The sequence below is a fragment of the Pelodiscus sinensis genome, chromosome 9 (genome assembly GCF_049634645.1).
Source record: "Pelodiscus sinensis isolate JC-2024 chromosome 9, ASM4963464v1, whole genome shotgun sequence".
NCBI classification, from domain to species: domain Eukaryota; kingdom Metazoa; phylum Chordata; order Testudines; family Trionychidae; genus Pelodiscus; species Pelodiscus sinensis.
In genome coordinates this window covers 55788011-55807028 of record NC_134719.1, presented here as the reverse complement: position 1 = coordinate 55807028, position 19018 = coordinate 55788011, and the positions used below count along the sequence as shown (strand labels likewise).

General features: G+C 41.6%; 2 protein-coding genes across 3 annotated transcripts in view; one reads left to right on the top strand and one right to left on the bottom strand.

The window, feature by feature from the left end:
• Window positions 1-4509, top strand: part of RNF2 (ring finger protein 2) — a 34452-nt gene extending 29943 nt beyond the window's left edge. For both annotated transcript variants that reach the window (XM_075936765.1, XM_075936766.1), the window contains exons 6-7: window positions 292-463; window positions 2117-4509. In XM_075936765.1, coding sequence (XP_075792880.1) covers window positions 292-463; window positions 2117-2218 — 274 coding nt within the window. In that variant the 3' untranslated portion in view covers window positions 2219-4509. The remainder of the gene's footprint in view (window positions 1-291; window positions 464-2116) is intronic.
• A 3344-nt stretch (window positions 4510-7853) lies between these two features.
• Window positions 7854-19018, bottom strand: part of TRMT1L (tRNA methyltransferase 1L) — a 60557-nt gene continuing 49392 nt past the window's right edge. Inside the window, exons 13-16 of the mRNA XM_075936762.1 lie at window positions 16902-17068; window positions 10709-10768; window positions 8408-8534; window positions 7854-8315 (exon numbers count right to left, since the gene is read on the bottom strand). Coding sequence (XP_075792877.1) covers window positions 7988-8315; window positions 8408-8534; window positions 10709-10768; window positions 16902-17068 — 682 coding nt within the window. The 3' untranslated portion in view covers window positions 7854-7987. The remainder of the gene's footprint in view (window positions 8316-8407; window positions 8535-10708; window positions 10769-16901; window positions 17069-19018) is intronic.

The following is a 19018-nucleotide window of genomic DNA, read 5'->3' as shown; positions in this document are numbered from 1 at the left end:
AGTCAGAACTGGCGTCCAGATTCAGCCGCTGTTGAAACTGATCAGTTTCAGCAGCGGCTGACGCCAGTTCCGACTTACATACAGATTCAACTTAAGAACAAACCTACAGTCCCTATCTTGTACGTAACCCGGGGACTGCCTGTAGCTTTTTTTAAATCTTGAGTGAAAATATCGAGGCAGTCTGTGCTCGTTACATACAAATTTATTTACTTTTATGTAGGATGTTTATCTAATACCGTTTTCTGTGCAAGAGACTCACGTCTTTGGTTGCCTTTGTTGTTACTGTTGCAGGTACATAAAGACCTCTGGCAATGCCACTGTTGATCACTTGTCTAAGTACCTAGCTGTGAGGTTGGCTTTGGAGGAACTTCGAAGCAAAGGAGAGTCAAACCAGATGAATCTTGACACAGCCAGTGAGAAGCAGTACACAATTTACATTGCTACGGCCAATGGCCAGTACACTGTGAGTAGTTGATCTGGTTGATACCCTGTCTAATTTAGAAAGTTGAGACCCATCAATGCTACAACATGAAGGCACAATGGATTTGTTATCCTATTGTGATTGGTTTGGCTTCTTTCTATAAATTGATCTGTGGATTGTATTCATAATCCATTTTTAAAAAGCACAGCACCAGTACAGCCTATTGTGAGGACGTAAGCAACAGGCTGTTCTGTGGCCAGTGCATACAACAAAAGCATCAATAGTAGAAAAGGAGTGGCATGTAAATGTGGGGATGCTCTGGGTAGACATGCCCTGAGGTAGAGTAAATGGTCTGGCTCCATTGATGTCTCTGGGATTTTATCAATTTATGCCAGCTGAGAATCTGTCTCTTTATTTCACATGTAGAAAGTAGGAGGAAATAAGTGGTGCTTAGATTTGAGGAATTTCCTATTGAGAATGTCCCAGGGTGGATAGCACTTCCCAGGCAAATTCAGATACCAATAGGGGCACATCTATTGGTATCACGTCAATTTGCACAATAGTTGTAGATCAGACAGGCAAATATTAAATGAGCCCAATCCTCAGAAACTCAGTCAATAAGGTTGGACAATAGTTTTTTAGCTGAAGAGTTACTCACCTTTAAGAGATGGTATCACTAGATAGTTTAGATTCCTGCCAGTCTTACTAATTCAAGAAAGATTTAGAAGGGAAGGAGGGAAGCCCATGGGTTGGATGTGGCTGGTGGTTTGCTTTGATCTGGCCTGTGAGGCTCAGGGCCCCACTACCCCTATTGGAATGACCCAAGTTCACCTCCCCCAAGTCCTTTCATGCAGGTTCTTCCACAGGAAGAGGCAGCCTGGTTCATTGCATTTTAGCTGTCTATAAAGTCAGACTGTTGGCAGGGAAACAGGCCTGGTCTCGGGTCTTGGTACATACATTTAAAGGTGTGTTTTTTTTTTGTTTTTGTTTTTTTTGCTTGCAAGGTCATGCATAGCTGTTCCCCTCCCTACTTAGTCACCTCAGTTGCTCTGCACAACATGCAGGTTCCCCCATGTCCATGATGCCAATCTCTATGTTGTTTGTCTGCTTCTCCCCTAAGCCCATAACTGTATATCCAAGAATTCATTATGTTAGTAAGAGTTTGTGGAATGATCATGATGATTCTTCTCATTACCTTTGTGCTTGACTCCCCATGCCCCTGTCCTTAGCTATTTGATTTTCTTGGTAGCTTGCAATCTGTTTGGAGAAGAGCACGATTTCTTGTGTTTGGAAAGCAATTAGCACCTTGGTTTGTGCTACTGAGTGGGGAAATACTCTCTCCAAAAGCATAACAAATGAAAAGGTGATCTGTATTAAGATTTAATCTATATTATGAACTAGTGAGGGGGACTAGCATTAGAATCAAGTTGCTAGTCATTGAATTATAGATAAGCAACTAGAAACACTATTAAACTAGAAATAGATAAGCAACTAGAAACACTATTAAACTTATTTAATGACCGGCACCACAGGAAATATCTATTAACTGCAGCCAGAACCACAGGTGACTTTTGTTCTGTAAATGTTTTTCCCTTAGTAAACAGTAGGGATTTCACATTGACAGATGAGTCAGAAGTTCATAGCAAGATGATGGAAAATATATTTTCAGTACTATTGGTGTTTCTTCTCCTTTAGGTATTAAATGGTTCCTTTTCCTTGGAGCTGGTCAGTGAAAAGTACTGGAAAGTGAACAAACCCATGGAACTCTACTATGCACCAACAAAGGAACATAAATAGGCTTTGCAAGAAGGTTTGGAGTGAGGACTCCAACTAACTTTTATAGCTATGATTTAATATTAAGAAGGCACCACCATCATCTTCAATGGACAGAACTTGGAATGTCTTCAGACTACTCAGAGCGTATTTCTTCTTATAATTAGACAGTATTCTAGGTTTTATCTTTAATTTATTTTTTTTTCAAGGGGACGGAATAACCTTCTCCAGTGCATTCCATTGTAGTCATCAAAGAGATGCTTTTTTGTTCCCAGCTTGAGATCAGATCAAGCAAAGGTTCCAGCGTGGAATGAAACATACTCCAGGAAAAGCTGTTGGTCTGCTAATATACCTGATACAATTACACCAGCCCTTTGATGAGAGTTTAAAGTAGTCTAATCAATAGTAGCACATGTTGTGAGGTATGTTAATGATGGTGATTTGCTAACTACTATCATTATAAAAGATGTTTGAAGAATTCAATTCTGATAACAGCATGCGGTTTGGGTTCCAAGGTATTTACACTAGTAATCTGGTCCCCTGGGAGAATTGGATTATTGGTGGTAATCAAGGTACTGCTATAGCTTTCAGTAGACCAAGATACTGAAGGCTTAGAGGAAAAAGTTCTGACACTTTTTAAAAAATCTTGCTACCTGCTGGATTTCATTCATTTCAGTATCAGAATCAATTATGTTTAAATTTTTTTTCCTGGGCAGACTGTCACAGTCCCTGTGCACTCTAATTTCTTATCTTTCACTCCTGTTGCAGAATTATCATGTCCTTGGTATGGCAGATAACATTTATTATACAAAATTTTCTCTGATACATTGGATGTGCTAGGACTAAACATTTAATGGCAGATTTTGCTGTGGAAATATCAGACTTTACAGTAAAGGAGTCTTTCTTGGAAATATAATTTTGCAACAAAAAGTCCCCTTTAAACTCTAGTATGGTGGTACTGTTGCAGCAAGAGTATCTTACTTTATAAGTACTCTTTTCACATCAGTTGTGAGTTATAACTGGTTCATCGCTGATGGAAAGAACTGTTTCAGTTACAAACTGTTCTAACTATTCTGTTTTAGACAAAGCTTTAACAAATATGGCTTAGCACTTTGGAAGAAAATGTTAATACTTGACAGGTTTACCATTTAGTGTCTTATGGTAGGATTTTTTTTTAACTTGGCAGTTGGCTGCTGTGTGAAGTTTTGCATTTACCATTCATGTTAAACAGGTGGGTTTTTGTTTTGTTTTTGGTGTGAACCCTGCCTTCACCTAGTGGGTATGCTTTGCTGCAGCTAAAGAAAATACTCAATGTTAGGGAAGTGGCACAGTGATGTTCTCTTTGCTCTATGGTTTTATGTCTTGTATGTCTCTGTAGTTCAGAATTTGAAAATGAAAAGACCCTTAAAGCAGGTGAGGAATATGATACTTCCAATAATATGGTATTTCTTCTGCCTTTCTGCTCTTGCTTGTAGTTAAAATGGATGAGTTTCTAATGTTTGAAGTGTTTGAGATTTGTACACTTCAAATCCTTAGATTTCTGTTGGAATGGAGCAAGACTTCCATTACTCCTTGGCATTCAAGCTTAACATTTGTAAATATGTATCTACTTGCTGTTTTGGGTCAATTTCATCTCTGAGAAATTCATAGGCTTGAATAACTTTTAATATTTCTTTTTGGTATCTAAAATGTTTTTACGGCTTTTTGTAATCTGTGCCATGAAACTGACATTTCCAGTTACCAAGCATATTGGAGGGCGAGGGTTTATTTTCAAATGTTGTTTTATTCAGTATTATTTGGTGTAATGTACAACTGTACAGAATACTAGTGCATGTCCACTAAATATATTCCTGTTTTTGTGATACTTAGATTTTATGGAGAAACTTCTAGGTTAGCTGCAGCAGAATGACAAATTCCTGGTGTGATATCTAAGAATGTTTAAGAAACAAAGGAGGTGTCTGTGAAGATGAGATGTGTCTGTCTAGAGAATGTCTTTTTGTCCGCAGTTTATAAAAGCATGAGAGAATGTGAAACTTTTTACTTTTATGTCATAGTGAATTTACTGAATATTTATGTTCTTTAAAAATATATATTATGTAGGTGTTTGATAATGCCATTGATTGCACTGTGACCTTTTAGTGCTATAAACAATTTACTTTTCAAAACAACTTTCATGTCACTTTCCTGTTGAGCTAGATCTTCATTTTTGGTACCTTGTGCTAGTTAGGTATGGTAAATTGAACAGTTATAATATCTGAAACTGAAGTCATACCTAACATCTCACATTTGTCAAAATAAAGCAAAAATACTGTGAACACAGTACTGGAAATTCATTCACTTCCTATTGCAGTCTACAAAAGAAACCATTTGCGCCATGAATCCACCTGTACAGCCAGCATTGTCTAACAACACTATCAGCTTTCTAGATGGAGGAGTGGAAGATGCAGCTGCTCTCTGGATACATGTGCCAATGCCACACAATGGAATCTGGTGCCCCAGTTTTTCCCCACCCCAACTTACAAAGCTTGATTTAAAGCCCATTGAAATCAGTTGGAAAATTCCCATTTACTTCTATAGGTTTTGGATCGGGGCCTTAAAATGGGGTTTTCTTGTGTGGTAACACTAGCTAATATCCATTTTTTCAGTGGCTGCTATGATAAGTACAAATAGTTATTCTGGTGTGTGGGACACAGAATAATTGTCAGGCAAAGAGTGATATGAGAAGACAGTCGGTTTGGTGTGCTCTACTTGGGACAGCCAGCAAAATCCTTTTACGTGTGGTAATATACCTATGTGCTAATCATCCCAGCATCAATTCAGACAGAAGACTTCGAATATGTGGAGTAGCATTACATACTGCATGTGGTGGAACTCTTGTAAAATACTCAGCGTCAGTATCTGCTAAGTTTTACAACCTTAGCTATATGTGAGGATAAATGTATAGTGAGATGGGTAGTTTTATCCACTTTCCAGAAAAGTGGCATTTGATAAAGTCAAAGATGGAACTATACTGTGCACTCTGAACCTCAGCCCTTTATTTTTCATCCAGCAGTAGGGTTGTGTTATAATGAAGCCATGATTATACAGAATATATGGCGTCACCCTCTCCTTATCCTGTTGAAAAAATCCTCTGATTTTCTATATTCTGCCCATTGTTTAGGGTCAAGAAATGTTTAGTAGGGCTCTTTTTATGAGAAGAAAGATGTCCAGTTTGTTGGATATAATGGTTTTCAGAGGCTTTGTACTTTCACCAGCCCTCCCAATATACATTCCATGTTATATGTACAGGTGGCTGTTTTAAAATGATCTATCTATCTAATCTATCAGTGGTGGGAAACCTGTAGCCAGTGGCCAACATGCAGCCTTGCGGGGTTATGTGTGTGGCCCACAAGACATTTTGTTGACCACTGCCCACATGCAGTGTTTCCAAATTCCACTGGTTTCTGTCCACAGAGTTGTTTTTTCCTTCTAGTATTAATAAATATTTTAGGATTGTTGGATTTTTTTTTTAACTGAAAGTTTACAAATTTTGTTTTGCCAGTTTCTTTCTGTTTCTCAGTTTACCATATATAGTCAGGTTCCTCTGTTGGTGTGAAACTCTTCTATAGCATTAGAAATTAAAAACAAGTGGGGTCTGAAAACTCCAGTAAGGCTCATATTCAGTTTAAAGGACACTCAATTTGAAATCCTGTCATCTTAAAAAAAATTATAGCTAAGTAATTCCAGGTTCAATACTGCCTTAAAGACCCTATGTCAATTTTCATGGAATTTCCTTGTGGTGGTGTTTGTGTAAACTTTAGCATGAAGTAAGTGGATTCTATGTGAAAGATTTCTCTGGTGTCTATACTGCCACTAACTTTTCTCCAGCACCAATAAGCCATGCATGATTCTCTTTCTCTGTGTTCCCAAACCTATTAGACTAGTTCATGTACTTTATGCCACACCACTGGGGTTTATTTTGCAGATTTTTGGAAAAAAACTTTGCTTCTGTAAGTAAAACTGTCACATGACTAAAGTCCTACAACTTGGCAGGGCATGAAAGTGCTATGTATCCCAAATACCCCATTTTATAGAACGCTAAGGACATGATAGCGGTTCTATGACAGCATTGGAGTTGTTGCAGCTGTGGAAAAACCTGCATCTGATGGCATGTTTACACTAGATATGCTTTTCTAGCATAGGTATGCTGGTAGAAGCCTGTAGTGGAAGATGTAGCATAAGCTGACATGATAGGAAGAGTTCTACTGGTACAGCTAAGCCACCAGTCAAATGACATTCACAGTCTAGACTGTGAGGATCTATTGGAAAGAGATATGCAAAATGCGGAGCACAATTTGAGTATCTTTTTCCGATACTTTTGTTGGAAAAGGCTTTTCTGACTTTTGGCCCATCTAGACTGGGCCAAATTTTGGGAAAAAACCCTCTTTCGAAAGCCCCCTTCTTCCTCGTGGAATGAGGCATTCAGGGGCTTCTGCTAGAGAGTGTTTGCTCTTCTGCCCCTCCCCCCCCCCCCCCCCCAAAAAAAAGTGGAAGAGCAAATGCATTCCCTGGACACGGAGTTTTTTCAGGATCTCTCTGGTATCCCGAACCCCCCTCATCTCCCACGTAGTCTAACCGTACCCTTTGACACTAGACATGCTCTTCTGGCTGGAACCTTACATCTGGGGGGGTGGGATGTTCCTTTGTCTCACTGATGTTGGTTTTTAGGGGGTATGATTCCTCCCCAAGTCTCCCAGCTCTATGCTGCCAAAACTCTATGGACAAGGCCTGAACCTAAAACTCTTCCCCTTGCTGTATGGAAGATCCTGTCTTAAAAGCCATATAAGATCGGAACTAGTGCGAGACAGAAGCCTGGGCCAAAACTGCTAGAATTAACAGCTGGAAAAAACTCCACAACTGAAACTCTGATCTTGTGTCTGAAGTAATACCATGTGGGTCTCTGTATTTTTAAAAGGAAATGACTATTAAACCTAGAGATGGTTCCAATAGTGAAAATATTGGAAGATTTATGTAAAAATTTAATCAGACTTGTAAAAGGAAACTCACAAGCAGGTTGAATCAGATAGCTATAGATGACACATATTGACTTATTCATCAAATACTACCTGTGAAAGATGTAGGGCCCACAAGTTAAATCCTGGTGAATTAACTCTTTGCCACTCAGTCCTCTCTTGGTGATAGCTTGCAGGTAAGTATTATCTTCTGCAAAGTAGCTACTTATAAAATTCAAACAGTAAAAAGTTTTAATTTCATTCCCACTCCACTTGCCTTTAGATCTTGTATGTAACATTATTTGCTACATAAGGTATAAAATTATACCTATTTAAAATGTTCTGGCTTGCTTAAATTGAATACCTCATTTTATAGTACATTTTGGTGTCTTACAATTTTGACCTATTGCTAAATTCTAATCAGTCAAGCTCCAAGCCTGATGGCTCATTTAATAGATTGTGCACTAGCCACATTTACAGAGATGCTTAAGCCTTTTGGCCCCATTGCTTATCCACCGTACTGGAAACTGTACTAGCACTTTGATAAGGCTCTTTGAAAATCGGACAGTCACAAAATGCCAGTGTTTAAAAGAAAGACAAGAGCATAAAAGTCAATAACACTACAGTTTTCCCCCATTAATAGTAACTTGACCACATACACTGATCAATTACAAGTTCTTCTGGTGTAATTATGAAATGTTTCCCACACATTAAAACTATACTGGCAGCCCAAGCTTTCAAAGCCAGTTCTGTAGATTGGTTTACATGAGTAGGGCTTAGTTGTAACTCTCAAATTAACACACTATTTACATTCAGCAGCAGTGAAGTTATCATGATAGCTGTCTTTTGTGAACAAGAGTGTGGCTTCTGATTCACTAGCTTCTGTGAACTCCATGTCTCCTGCCTTGTCCTCGGCGGCAGCAGTGTGGATATTGTCTGCTGCCTGGGCATCTTCAGTGGACTGCACAGGGCCTTCTGCCTGCCCCCCAATGTAGGTGGGAGTGCTGTACTTCACAAGGATAGATTTAAACTGGGCCAAAGGTGCATTTGTGCGAACTCCCATGGGATCAAAATGGGTTCGGCTTACTCTATAGCCAGCTTGGGAGAGATACTGTAAGAACTTGTTTAACCTGAAAAATGTATAAAGAAAGTTATTACTGGTTGGTCTCAACACAAAATTACACATTGATTTTGTTGGCAGTCAAACGAACTTGATCCTTACTTTGGCATGTTCATTCCTTTGATGCTATGTCTATGGATATTATAGTAAAATGCAGGATGCTCAGCGTTGCTTTCAGACTTCTGTCTTTTTGCGATGTTTCTACTCATTTCATTACTTTTCCTTTTACCTGAAACATAGAAATGTTCATTAGGGCAAGATCCAAAATGTGGTTCCTCAAACTCTAACTGTTGCCACCTAAAAAATCCATTACTAAGTGTACACCTCAGTCTAGGCATCTGGGGGTCTAGGTCCAGTGAGATCCTCAAATCAGAGGTAGTGGTGCCAACTTACAACCTTTAACCAGATGTGTAAGACCTGGTTCAATTTCTCTCCCCTGTCCAAAACAAATAAGAGATTTGAACTCTGCTTGCCTGTGCTCAACTACACTAGGATATCTTTTGAGGTAGTTCTCTACCCTGTTGAAGCTGTTGCTGTGTATAGAATTAACATGCATTGGGGCAAGAAGGACCCATATGCCAGTCACCCTGCTCCAGTACATATTTATTTATATATAGTTGAACAGCTTCACCAGGAGAAATAGAAAGTGCAGTGTTTAAGGCACTATCCTGGGAGGAAGACTGAGTTGAAAACTTTCTTGATATCAGTGAGAGGAGAAACTCAAATGAGGTCTTCAATATGGTAGGCGAATGCTGTTAGCATTGGGGTAAACGATATACATTGGACCAGAGCCATAGTAGCACTTGATGCTGAAGCCACCCTGCACCTAGTCAGAGAAATATGCAGGGCTGGCTCTCACCATTCCTACACCCCAGGTAGCGGGCACACGGCACATGTGCAGCGCCTGATGGCAGCTCTAAGGGGCGCCACGTGGCCCCCAGCGCCTGATGGCAGCACCCCTTACAGCTGCCATCAGGTGCCCCCTTAGTACCTCCCCCCCCCCCCGTAATCCGGCTCTGGAAATGTGCATAAGGCTTCTATTGCTTTTTTTAAAGGCAGCATTCCTCACTTAGTGTGTCAGCTCTCTGGAGTTGTAGGGCTTATTCCTCAAACTGAGGATTAACAGAGAATTTTAAAGTTTTCTATAACTCACTCCCATAATAGCAAGGGACTACATAAGTGAACTAGACTTTCAAAGCTACATCGTGTACTTCATACAATATTTGACTTTGTCTTTCCCAACTATTATTATTTTGGGGAAAGATAGATTGTATCTGTGTTTAAAAAAAAAAAAAAAAGCTTTCCTCCAGGACAACAGAGTGACATCATGCATCACTGCATCCCGCAGACCCTCCCTCTACCCTAAGCTATGTAGCCTCCCCTCTCGCCATGCTTGGCAGGAGCCACTAGCCATGGGGGCCTACCCCTACTGGGAGGTGGGGGTGGGGGTGGAGCAGGAGCCATGTAGCCTCTAACCAGGCTTGCCAATGCTTTGGCCTGGCCCAACCCTCCAGCGACCAGGGGAAGAGAGCCAGGTCTGCTGCAGCAAGCCCTGGGGCAATGTGGGCAGTAGCTGCATGGCTCCTGCTGTTCCAGGGAGAGGCCACGTGGCCTGCCTTTGTTCCTAAAGTGGGGCTGTGGGAATCAGCTGGGGGAGGGGCTATCCATCCCATGGTGCCTCAGGCTTGGGCAGGAGGCCAGGAAGCAGGGTGACCTGACTCTGCGTGTGGCAGCAGCCTCCATCTGACCACTAGGTGCCTGAGGTTTCAGCTGGGAGCCGCTTAAAGAAGAACAGGGATGTAAGGCTTCTCTCTCAGCGAGCTACGATTGGGCCCTGGGCAGAGATGCACCTCAGTTGGAAACCTGCAGAGGTGCCTGTGTTTCCCCTGCAAGCTCTCAGCTGCGGGTTGCTAATAGGTAAGGGGGGGGGTGGATTGGATCTCCTCCTGTGAACGGGACTCCCAGCCCAATCCCACAATGTATGGGGTAGGTCGGACTCCATCTCCTCCAAAAATGCTGTTGCTGGGTGCAGGGAGGGAACCAACTGCTTCCTTGCTTTGTGCTCAAGAGGCCACAGCTTAACCACTCCCACCCTTGCACCACATGGCCCAGTGGTTAACCCTCCCCCACATGCCGTGCCACCCCCTGAGGCATCACAAAGGGGCAACCCAGCAGTACTCAGAGCAGCTGACAACCCTCTGGTGCTGTTTCCTTGCTGGTTATTAACCAGTGAGCACTTTCAATTAAAAGGACCAAAAAAAAAAAAAAGGCTGGCACAATCACAAGCCAAGGTTCCGTAAGCCATTCCATCATCACACCAGCCCCTCCTTCACTGATTGTAGTTACCTTGTAGCACAAACCACCAGGGGTGTGGCATGCAATTGAGATGGATCAATCACATACCTTGTACCACATAGTAGTCAGCTGCAGTATCTGGTGTTTTAATAAAGACCCCACATTCTTCTAGAATACAAAAGTCAGAATTAAATCTGAAGTGTGCAAAAAAAAAAAAAAGGTTTAAATAAATTTTATTTTACTGCCTTATGAAAGATTCCACAAAAATGTAAAAGGGGAAAACCCCAAACTTTCTGAACAAAAGATATGAAAACAATGAGAGGCAAAAGGATAAGTAATAGGCTATGGAAACTTTCACTAAACTTATCAATCTGAATCTGGCAATATTCAAGTTAAACTACTACTGTAGATGGTGACTTATTTCAAGTGAGATGGTAGCCACTAGCATAGTATTCCCCTTATACTATTCTAGTTAAGGATGTAAAATCCTGTATAATCAGTTAACCGCTTAAATGTTATGTTTCACCAGTTAAGTGCTTAAATGAGGATAGACAGGGCCTGCTCTGGTCAGACTGAAGTGCCCGTCCTGCCCATTGTGTACCATGGTATGCCCAGCTCCCCCACCATGAGGGGGTTGCCTCAGCCCAGCCACTGATTAACCATAACTGGTAACCATCAACTAATGCTGTTAAGTAATGGTTAATTTACTAGATGCAAATTCCATCGACTACTCGACTAGCCAATAGGCACTTCTGGATTCCTCCTTTGAAATGTACAAAAACCCCCACTGTGGCTCTTGTGTATTTCAAAGGAGGAATGTGAAAACCTGTGTGCAACCCAGGGCCAGCGGGAAGTACCGCTGACTCTGGGCTGCACGCAGTGTGCCAGCTTTGAAATGTACAAGAGTCCCCAGCAGGGGCTCTTGTGCATTTCAAATCGGAAGCGCAGCATAGAGCCTGGGGTCAGCGGGAGACAGAGTACACTGCTGACCCGGGGCTCCATGATGTGCTGCTGATCTGAAATGCCATGTGGAGCCAGCTCAGCTGTGTGGTGCTGTCCCTTTGAACTCCACCTTGGCGTTTCAAAACGGCAGCGCCACACAGCTGATCACATTTCTATTTCTGTGTGGTGCTGGCGCTTTGAGGTACCAATAGTCGACTAGTCCTTTACATCCCTAATATCAACCCAGTAAAAAGGGTGATGCTTACTGGTTAATAGGTTATCCATTCATATCACTAATTCTAGTATGAGCAAAATATCCCACTGCATAAGAAAGATAGGAATATACCAAGAGCCCACGCTGGCTTAACCAGAGCTTCAATGATCTTAAAATCAAGAGAGTCTTACAAAAGTAGTAACTAGGTCAAATTACAAAAGATGAATATAAACCAATAACACAAGTATGTAGGGACAAAATTAGGCTTGTTTACCTGACCCAAAAGAAGGCTGAGAGGGGACATGATTGCACTTTTTAAATATATTAGAGGGATAAATACCAGGGAGGGAGAGGAATTATTTAAGCTTAATACCAATGTGGACACAAGAACAAATGGATATAAGCTGGCTAGTAGGAAGTTTAGACTTGATATTAGACGAAGTTTCTAACCATTAAAGGAGTGAGGTTCGGGAACGGCCTTCCAAGGGAAGTAGTGGGGGCAAAAGATCTATCTGGTTTCAAGATTAAACTAGATGGGTTTATGAAGGGGATGGTTTGATGAGATAACATGATCTTGGCAACTAATTGTCCATTCATTATCAGTGGGAATAGGTCAATGGAGGGATGATAGGAGTTACTATAGAGAACTTTCTGGGTGTCTGGCTGATGAGTCTTGCCCACATGCTCAGGGTTTAGCTGATCGCCATATTTGGGGTCAGGAAGGAATTTTCCTCCAGGGTAGATTGGCAGAGGCCCTGGAGGTTTTTTGCCTTCCTCTGTAGCATGGGGTACAGATCACAGCTAGAGAATTTTCTGCATCTTCGGGTCTTCAAAGTATTTGAAGGCTTCAATATCTGAGATATAAGTGAGAGGATTATTCTGGGAGGGGTGGGTGAGATTCTGTGGCCTGCACTGTGCAGGGGGTCAGACTAGATGATCATAATGATCCCTTCTGACCTTAAAGTCTATGAGAAAGCTCAAGGCTCAATTCAACTAGCTAAAGATATAAAGGACTACAAGAAAACAGTCTACAGCTACCTTAGAAGAAAGAGGATGACCAAGGATGGTGTAGGACTGTTATTCAACATGTGTGGGAATGACAACAGAGAAAATGGAAATAGCAGAGGAGTTTTTTGTTTTGGTTTTCACCAAGAAGGTGATGGTGATTGGTTTCTAAGATAATGAATGCCAGGGGGTTAACAAACATGCGGACAAGGGGGATCCAGTAGATATAGTATACTTGGATTTTCAGAAAGCCTTTGACAAGGTCCATCACCAAAGGCTCTTGTGTAAATTACATGGCCATGGGATAAGAGGGAAGGTCCTTTCTTGGATTGAAAACTGGTTAAAAGACAGGAAACAAAGGGTAGGAATAAATGGTAAATTTTCAGATTGGAGAGGGGTAACTAGTGGTGTACCCCAAGGATCAGTCCTGGGACCAATCCTTTTCAACTTATTCATAAATGATCTGGAGAAAGGGGTAAGCAGTGAGGTAGTAAAGTTTGCAGATGATACAAAACTGTTTAGAATAGTCAAGACAGAAGCAGACTGTGAGGGACTCCAAGATCTCACCAAACTGAGTGATTGGGCAACAAAATGGCAAATGAAATTTAATGTGGATAAGTGCAAAGTAATACACATCGGGAAAAATAACCCCAACTATACGTACAGTATGATGGGGGCTAATTTGGCTACGACAAATCAGGAAAGAGATCTTGGAGTTATCGTGGACAGTTCTCTGAAAACTTCCACACAGAGTGCAGCGGCGGTCAAAAAGGCAAATAGGATGCTAGGAATTATTAGGAAAGGGATAGAAAATAAGACCCAGAATATCTTGCTGCCCCTGTATAAAACTATGGTACGCCCACATCTTGAAGACTGTGTACAGATGTGGTCTCCTCACCTCAAAAAAGATATTTTGGCCTTGGAAAGGGTTCAAAAAAGGGCAACTAAAATGATTAGGGGTTTGGAACGGGTCCCATATGAGGAGAGGTTAAAGCGACTGGGACTTTTCAGTTTAGAAAAGAGGAGACTGAGGGGGGATATGATAGAGGTCTATAAAATCATGAGTGGTGTGGAGAGGGCTGATAAATAAATTTTCTTTATTAGTTCCCATAATAGAAGAACTAGAGGACACCAAATGAAATGAATGGGTAGCAGGTTTAAAACTAATAAAAGAAAGTTCTTCTTCACACAGCGTGTAGTCAACCTGTGGAACTCCTTGCCAGAGGAGGCTGTGAAGGCTAGGACTATAATAGAGTTTAAAGAGAAGCTGGATAAATTCATGGAGGTTAGGTCCATAAAAGGCTTTTAGCCAGGGGATAAAATGGTGTCCTTAGCCTCTGTTTGTCAGAGGCTGGAGAGGGATGGCAGGAGACAAATCGCTTGATCATTGTCTTCGGTCCACCCTCTCTGGGGCACCTGGTGCTGGCCACTGTCGGTAGACAGGATACTGGGCTAGATGGACCTTTGGTCTGACCCAGTACGGCCGTTCTTATGTTCTTAGGGAAAAGGAGGTAGGTTCAGCTAAAATATGAAAAGGACAAGTTAAAATTACTTGAGTTAGATGTCAAGTCACCAGAACTTGATGAAATGCATCCTAAAATATTTGAGCTGCCTGAGAAGATATCTGAGCCATTAGTGATTATCTGTGAAAAGTCATGGAAGACAGGCTTTGTTCCAGAAGGTTAGAAAAGGGTAAATAGTATCCCTTTATAAAAAGGGAAATGAGGAATTATACAAAGGCATTATATTCAACTTAACTTCTGTACCAGGAAAGATAATGGAGCAAATAGTGAAACCACTTGCAGACCTCTAGAAGATGACAACAACAGTGTGGATTTGTCAAGAACAAATTGTGTCACACCAACTTGATAGCTTTCTTTGACAGGGTAATGAGCTTTGTGGCTGGGGGGAAAGAGGTATATCTTGACTTAGTAGAACTTTTGACATTGGCTCCACGAGCTTCTCATATACTAGGGAAATGCAACCTCGATGGTGCTACTATAACAGTGGTCCCCAAAGTGGTTCCCGCCGGGCCATTTCTGTGTGCCCGCCGAGTGATCGGGCTGGCCCTGCCCCCACCCCCAGGCACGTGGCGCATGGGTGCTGCCAGCTCCTGGGTGTGCGGTGTATGGGTGTCCCCACCCCTGGGCACATGGCACAGGAGCGGCACCAACCACAGGCACGCAGTGCATGGGTGCTGCCGGCTGCTGAACGCACAGCACAGGAGTGGCGCTGGCCCCGGGCATGCAGCACATGGGCTGTTCCGGCCTCAGGCACGTGGAGCATGGGTGGCCCCATCCCGGGGTGCGCGGCACAGGAGCGGCACTGTCCCCGGGCGCATGACGTATGGGCAGCCCCACCCCTGTGCGTGTGGCACAGGACCGGCGCCGGTCCCGGGAGTGCGGTGCATGGGTGGCGCTGGCATTGGGCACGTGGTGTATGGGTGGTCCAGCCCCCAGGCACCTGGCGCGTGAGTGGCCCCGCCCCTGGGTGCCCGGCACGTGAGTGGCCCCGTCCCCAGGCGCCTGGCAGCCCCGAAAGGTTGGGGACCACTGTACTACAAGGTGGGTGCAAAACTAGTTGGAGAATTGTTCCAACAGAGTAAACTTAAAAAACAACACAGTCTGGTAGCACTTTAAAGACTAACAAAACATGTAGATGGTATCATGAGCTTTCATAGGCACAGACCACTTTTTATCAGTAGTTCAGAGTCATGCTCGAAGGACATAATGAATGGGGTATCTCAGGGATAATTTCTGGGTCTGGTTCTATTCAATATAGTCATCAATGATTTAGATGGTGGCATAGAGAGCACACTTATAAAGTTTGCAGATGAAACCAAGTTGGAAGGGATTGCAAGTGCTTTGGAGCAAGGATTAAAATTCAAAATGATATGGAGAAATTATTTGAAGAAAATATAAAAGAAATTCAATGAGGACAAGCTCAAAGTACTCCACTGAGGAAGGAACAATCAGTTGTGTACACAAAAAATGGGAAATGGACTGCCTATAAAGGAGTGCTACGGAAAGGATCTGGGGATCATAGTGGACTACAAGCTAAATATGAGTCAGTGTGACAGTTATAAAAAAAAAAGTCAACCTCATTCTGGGATGTATTAGCAGGAGTGTCGTAAGCAAGCTGAGGAGTAATTCTGATCTTCTCCAAACTGCGTAGTCCTGAACTGGAGTAGTGTGTTCAATTTTGGACACCACACTTAGGAAAATTGTGCACAAATTGGAGAAAATCCAAAGAGTAACACATGATTAGATGTCCTATAAGGGAAGGCTGAAAAAACTGAGTTTGTTTAGTCTAGAAAAGAGAAGACCGAGAGGGGACATGACATAGCTTTTAAGTACCCAAAGAGTTGTTACATGGGGGAAAGAGGGAAAAAATGTTCTCCTTAACCTCTGATGACAGGACAAGAAGCAATGGGCTTAAATTGCAGCAAGGGAGGCTTAGGTTGAACATTAGGAAAAACTTCCTAATAGTCAGCGTGGTTAATCATTGGAATAAATTGCCTAAGGAGGTTGTGGAATCTCCGTCTTTAAGAACAAGTTAGACAAACACCTCTTAGGAATGGTCTAGATAATACTTAGTCCTTTCATGACAGCAGGGAGACCAGACTAGATGATTTCTCAAGATCCATTCCAGTCTTACGATTCTATGGAAAGCCATCACCTTCCCTCATTTGTCAATCTCTGCAAAGAAGCTTAGGATTGACTAAGCATGAAGAGTAGAGTCCTGTCTTAAGGGGAGGAGCATCCATCTCAGGGCTGTAGTATGAGATTATTATATGGGAAGCTTCTGCTACTGCTGCCAGCATTGTGAATCAACTGGACTACAGGATTCTAAGCATGCCATCTTGTGCCAACATTAGTTTGCTTAAGATAGGATTTGCCCATACTGGTTCAAGTGTAGCACCCTCTATCTAGCAGTCCTTAACAGCAGAGGTTCAAAGACTATGACAAGCCGCATAATATGGCAGGACTATTTTGTCCCATGTTTTGTGATGGGGAACTAGTTCCCCATCTCTTAACATGCATCACATGACTATAGTTACTTCTACTCAAAACATTCTCAATTGGTTTTATACAAATACAAATTTCATGAGTTTTTGTAAGCAACTTGCCATTACCTCACCTTGTTTGTTCTGGCTGGCAGGACCATGGATTGAAAACTGCTTTAGAGTTGTACACTCTGCTTCACAGATTAGTGTCTTTAGAAGTGGCTGAATCTCATCCAAGCCATGCTGAACAGCTTCAAACAGCATTCTTCTGAGGAATCCAGTGTTGAAAAGGGACCCTGACCTGGACAATGCAATAGAACACCAGTGAAAATTAGACAATTGGCGCATGACAAAATATTTTGATTTACAGCAAAAGGTATTTGCTCCTTTAAAAATGATTTCCACAAACTGAGTAGCAGCTGAATTATACTTATGTGAACAAGGTACAGTAAAACCTGTGTTATCCGGCACGCTCGGGGATTAGGACGTTCCAGTTATCTAAAAATTCTGGTTATCTGAGGGTCCCATCAACCTAGGAAAAACCAATGGATAATAATAGTAAAACAAGTTTTTAATATTGGCAGTTTTGTAGTGTGAGGCAGTTGGTCTCACATTTCTATTTTGAGTTAAAGATGATTAAATAAAAACTTAAGCTAATCGTGGTAAATCAAGCCAGGCCTGTGTGCCTGAAGATGTGACAGTATTGTTGCTGGGGGTAAAGCCAGTTAAAGTTTTCTGGTTAACAGAGTGCCAGATAACAAAGGTTTCACTGTAGGTATTTTGTGCTACAATTAAAATTATTTTTGGTTTTGGTAGTAGCAGCTCAGGGTCATGGTGTGGAAGCCAAGAGCTTATGAATGTTGATCCCAGTTCTGCCATTGATTGGCTGTGTCAACTTCAGCAGTCACTTCATTTTACTTCCCCATGTGTAAAATGGGAATGATACCCATATCACAGGATGCACTGTCAAAATTGTGAGGGTGTTCTAATATATTTGGATCTAGGAAAATGCTAAGGATTAGTTCTGTTTATCTAGTTCTGAAATGCTCACATTAAATTTAACTTTTTTCAATTAAAAAAAACAAAAAACCCCAACCCCATTACTGACCATCCTCAAACAGTTCAATTTATTTAATGCTACTGGAAGTGCAAGAGTATTTGATATAATATACATGGCTCAACAAATAAGTTATCTACTCCCGTGGTGTTCAACATGCTAGCCATTAGCCACATGTGGCTATTTGGCCAGTTTAGTGTTGCTAGTTGGCCTGAAGAAAAAAAAACTCAAATCATTGCATTTAAAAAAAATTAAATCAAAATCCAAAAATATTCAGAGAATTAAAAAAGGTCATAAGATCTGAGGTCTAATGTCACTTTCTGTTAATTTGTCCCATCTGCTAGATGGAGATGTCCACCATTTTGCAGAATAGCTTAAATATGCTGCTTAGGCCAGGAATCATCATGCATCATCATAAGCCGGGGCTAGTATTTCCGGGTACTAGTTTTCCACTGGTATTTATCATCAAAGCCTTTCTGAAAGTACTTCTGAGTTCTCAGTGTGAAATTATTTGTTCTTGTACAAAGCAGCTCCGTTTTCAATTGGCCAGTCTTCTCCTGGCATTCATTTCAACCTTCAATTTAAATGCATGTTCATCATGGGCACACAATTAGGTTCAAATGTTGGCTGGTTAGTGGCCAAAAATTTGGTTCAATGAATATAGCAATGTATATAAAAATTTCTTCTCAAAGGCTTTTTATTTTTCTTTTGCTGCTGTTTATGGCCATTCGAAAGAATAAAATCCAGCATACAAGCACACATTTGAAGAAAAGTTTGAATTGTATTCCTGCTTTTGAAAATTAAAAAAACCCCAAAACTTTAACAAGTTTAACACGTCTAGAGACTAAATTTTAAGAGTTAGGGTATTTTTGGCCTCTGACAATATTGCTTATTTCTGCTTTGTGCTGAAATTGAACAATATTAATTCATTTTTCTAGAACTGCATCCATGGGATCAGTTTGTTATTAGAAAGCATAATTCTGAAGCAGGTGAAAGCTGAGTCAAACAATGCTGTCAACAATAAATCATCGACAGAAACTGCAGCAAAGAAAGAGACTGGAAAGGCATCAAACAAATTTCAAAAGAAATGGGAATTGGAATATGCCGTCATTGAGGTGAATGAAAAGCCAACATGTTTGCAGTTTTGTACAACAAGACGACATTTCCAAGGGCAGCACAGTGATTTCGAGCTGA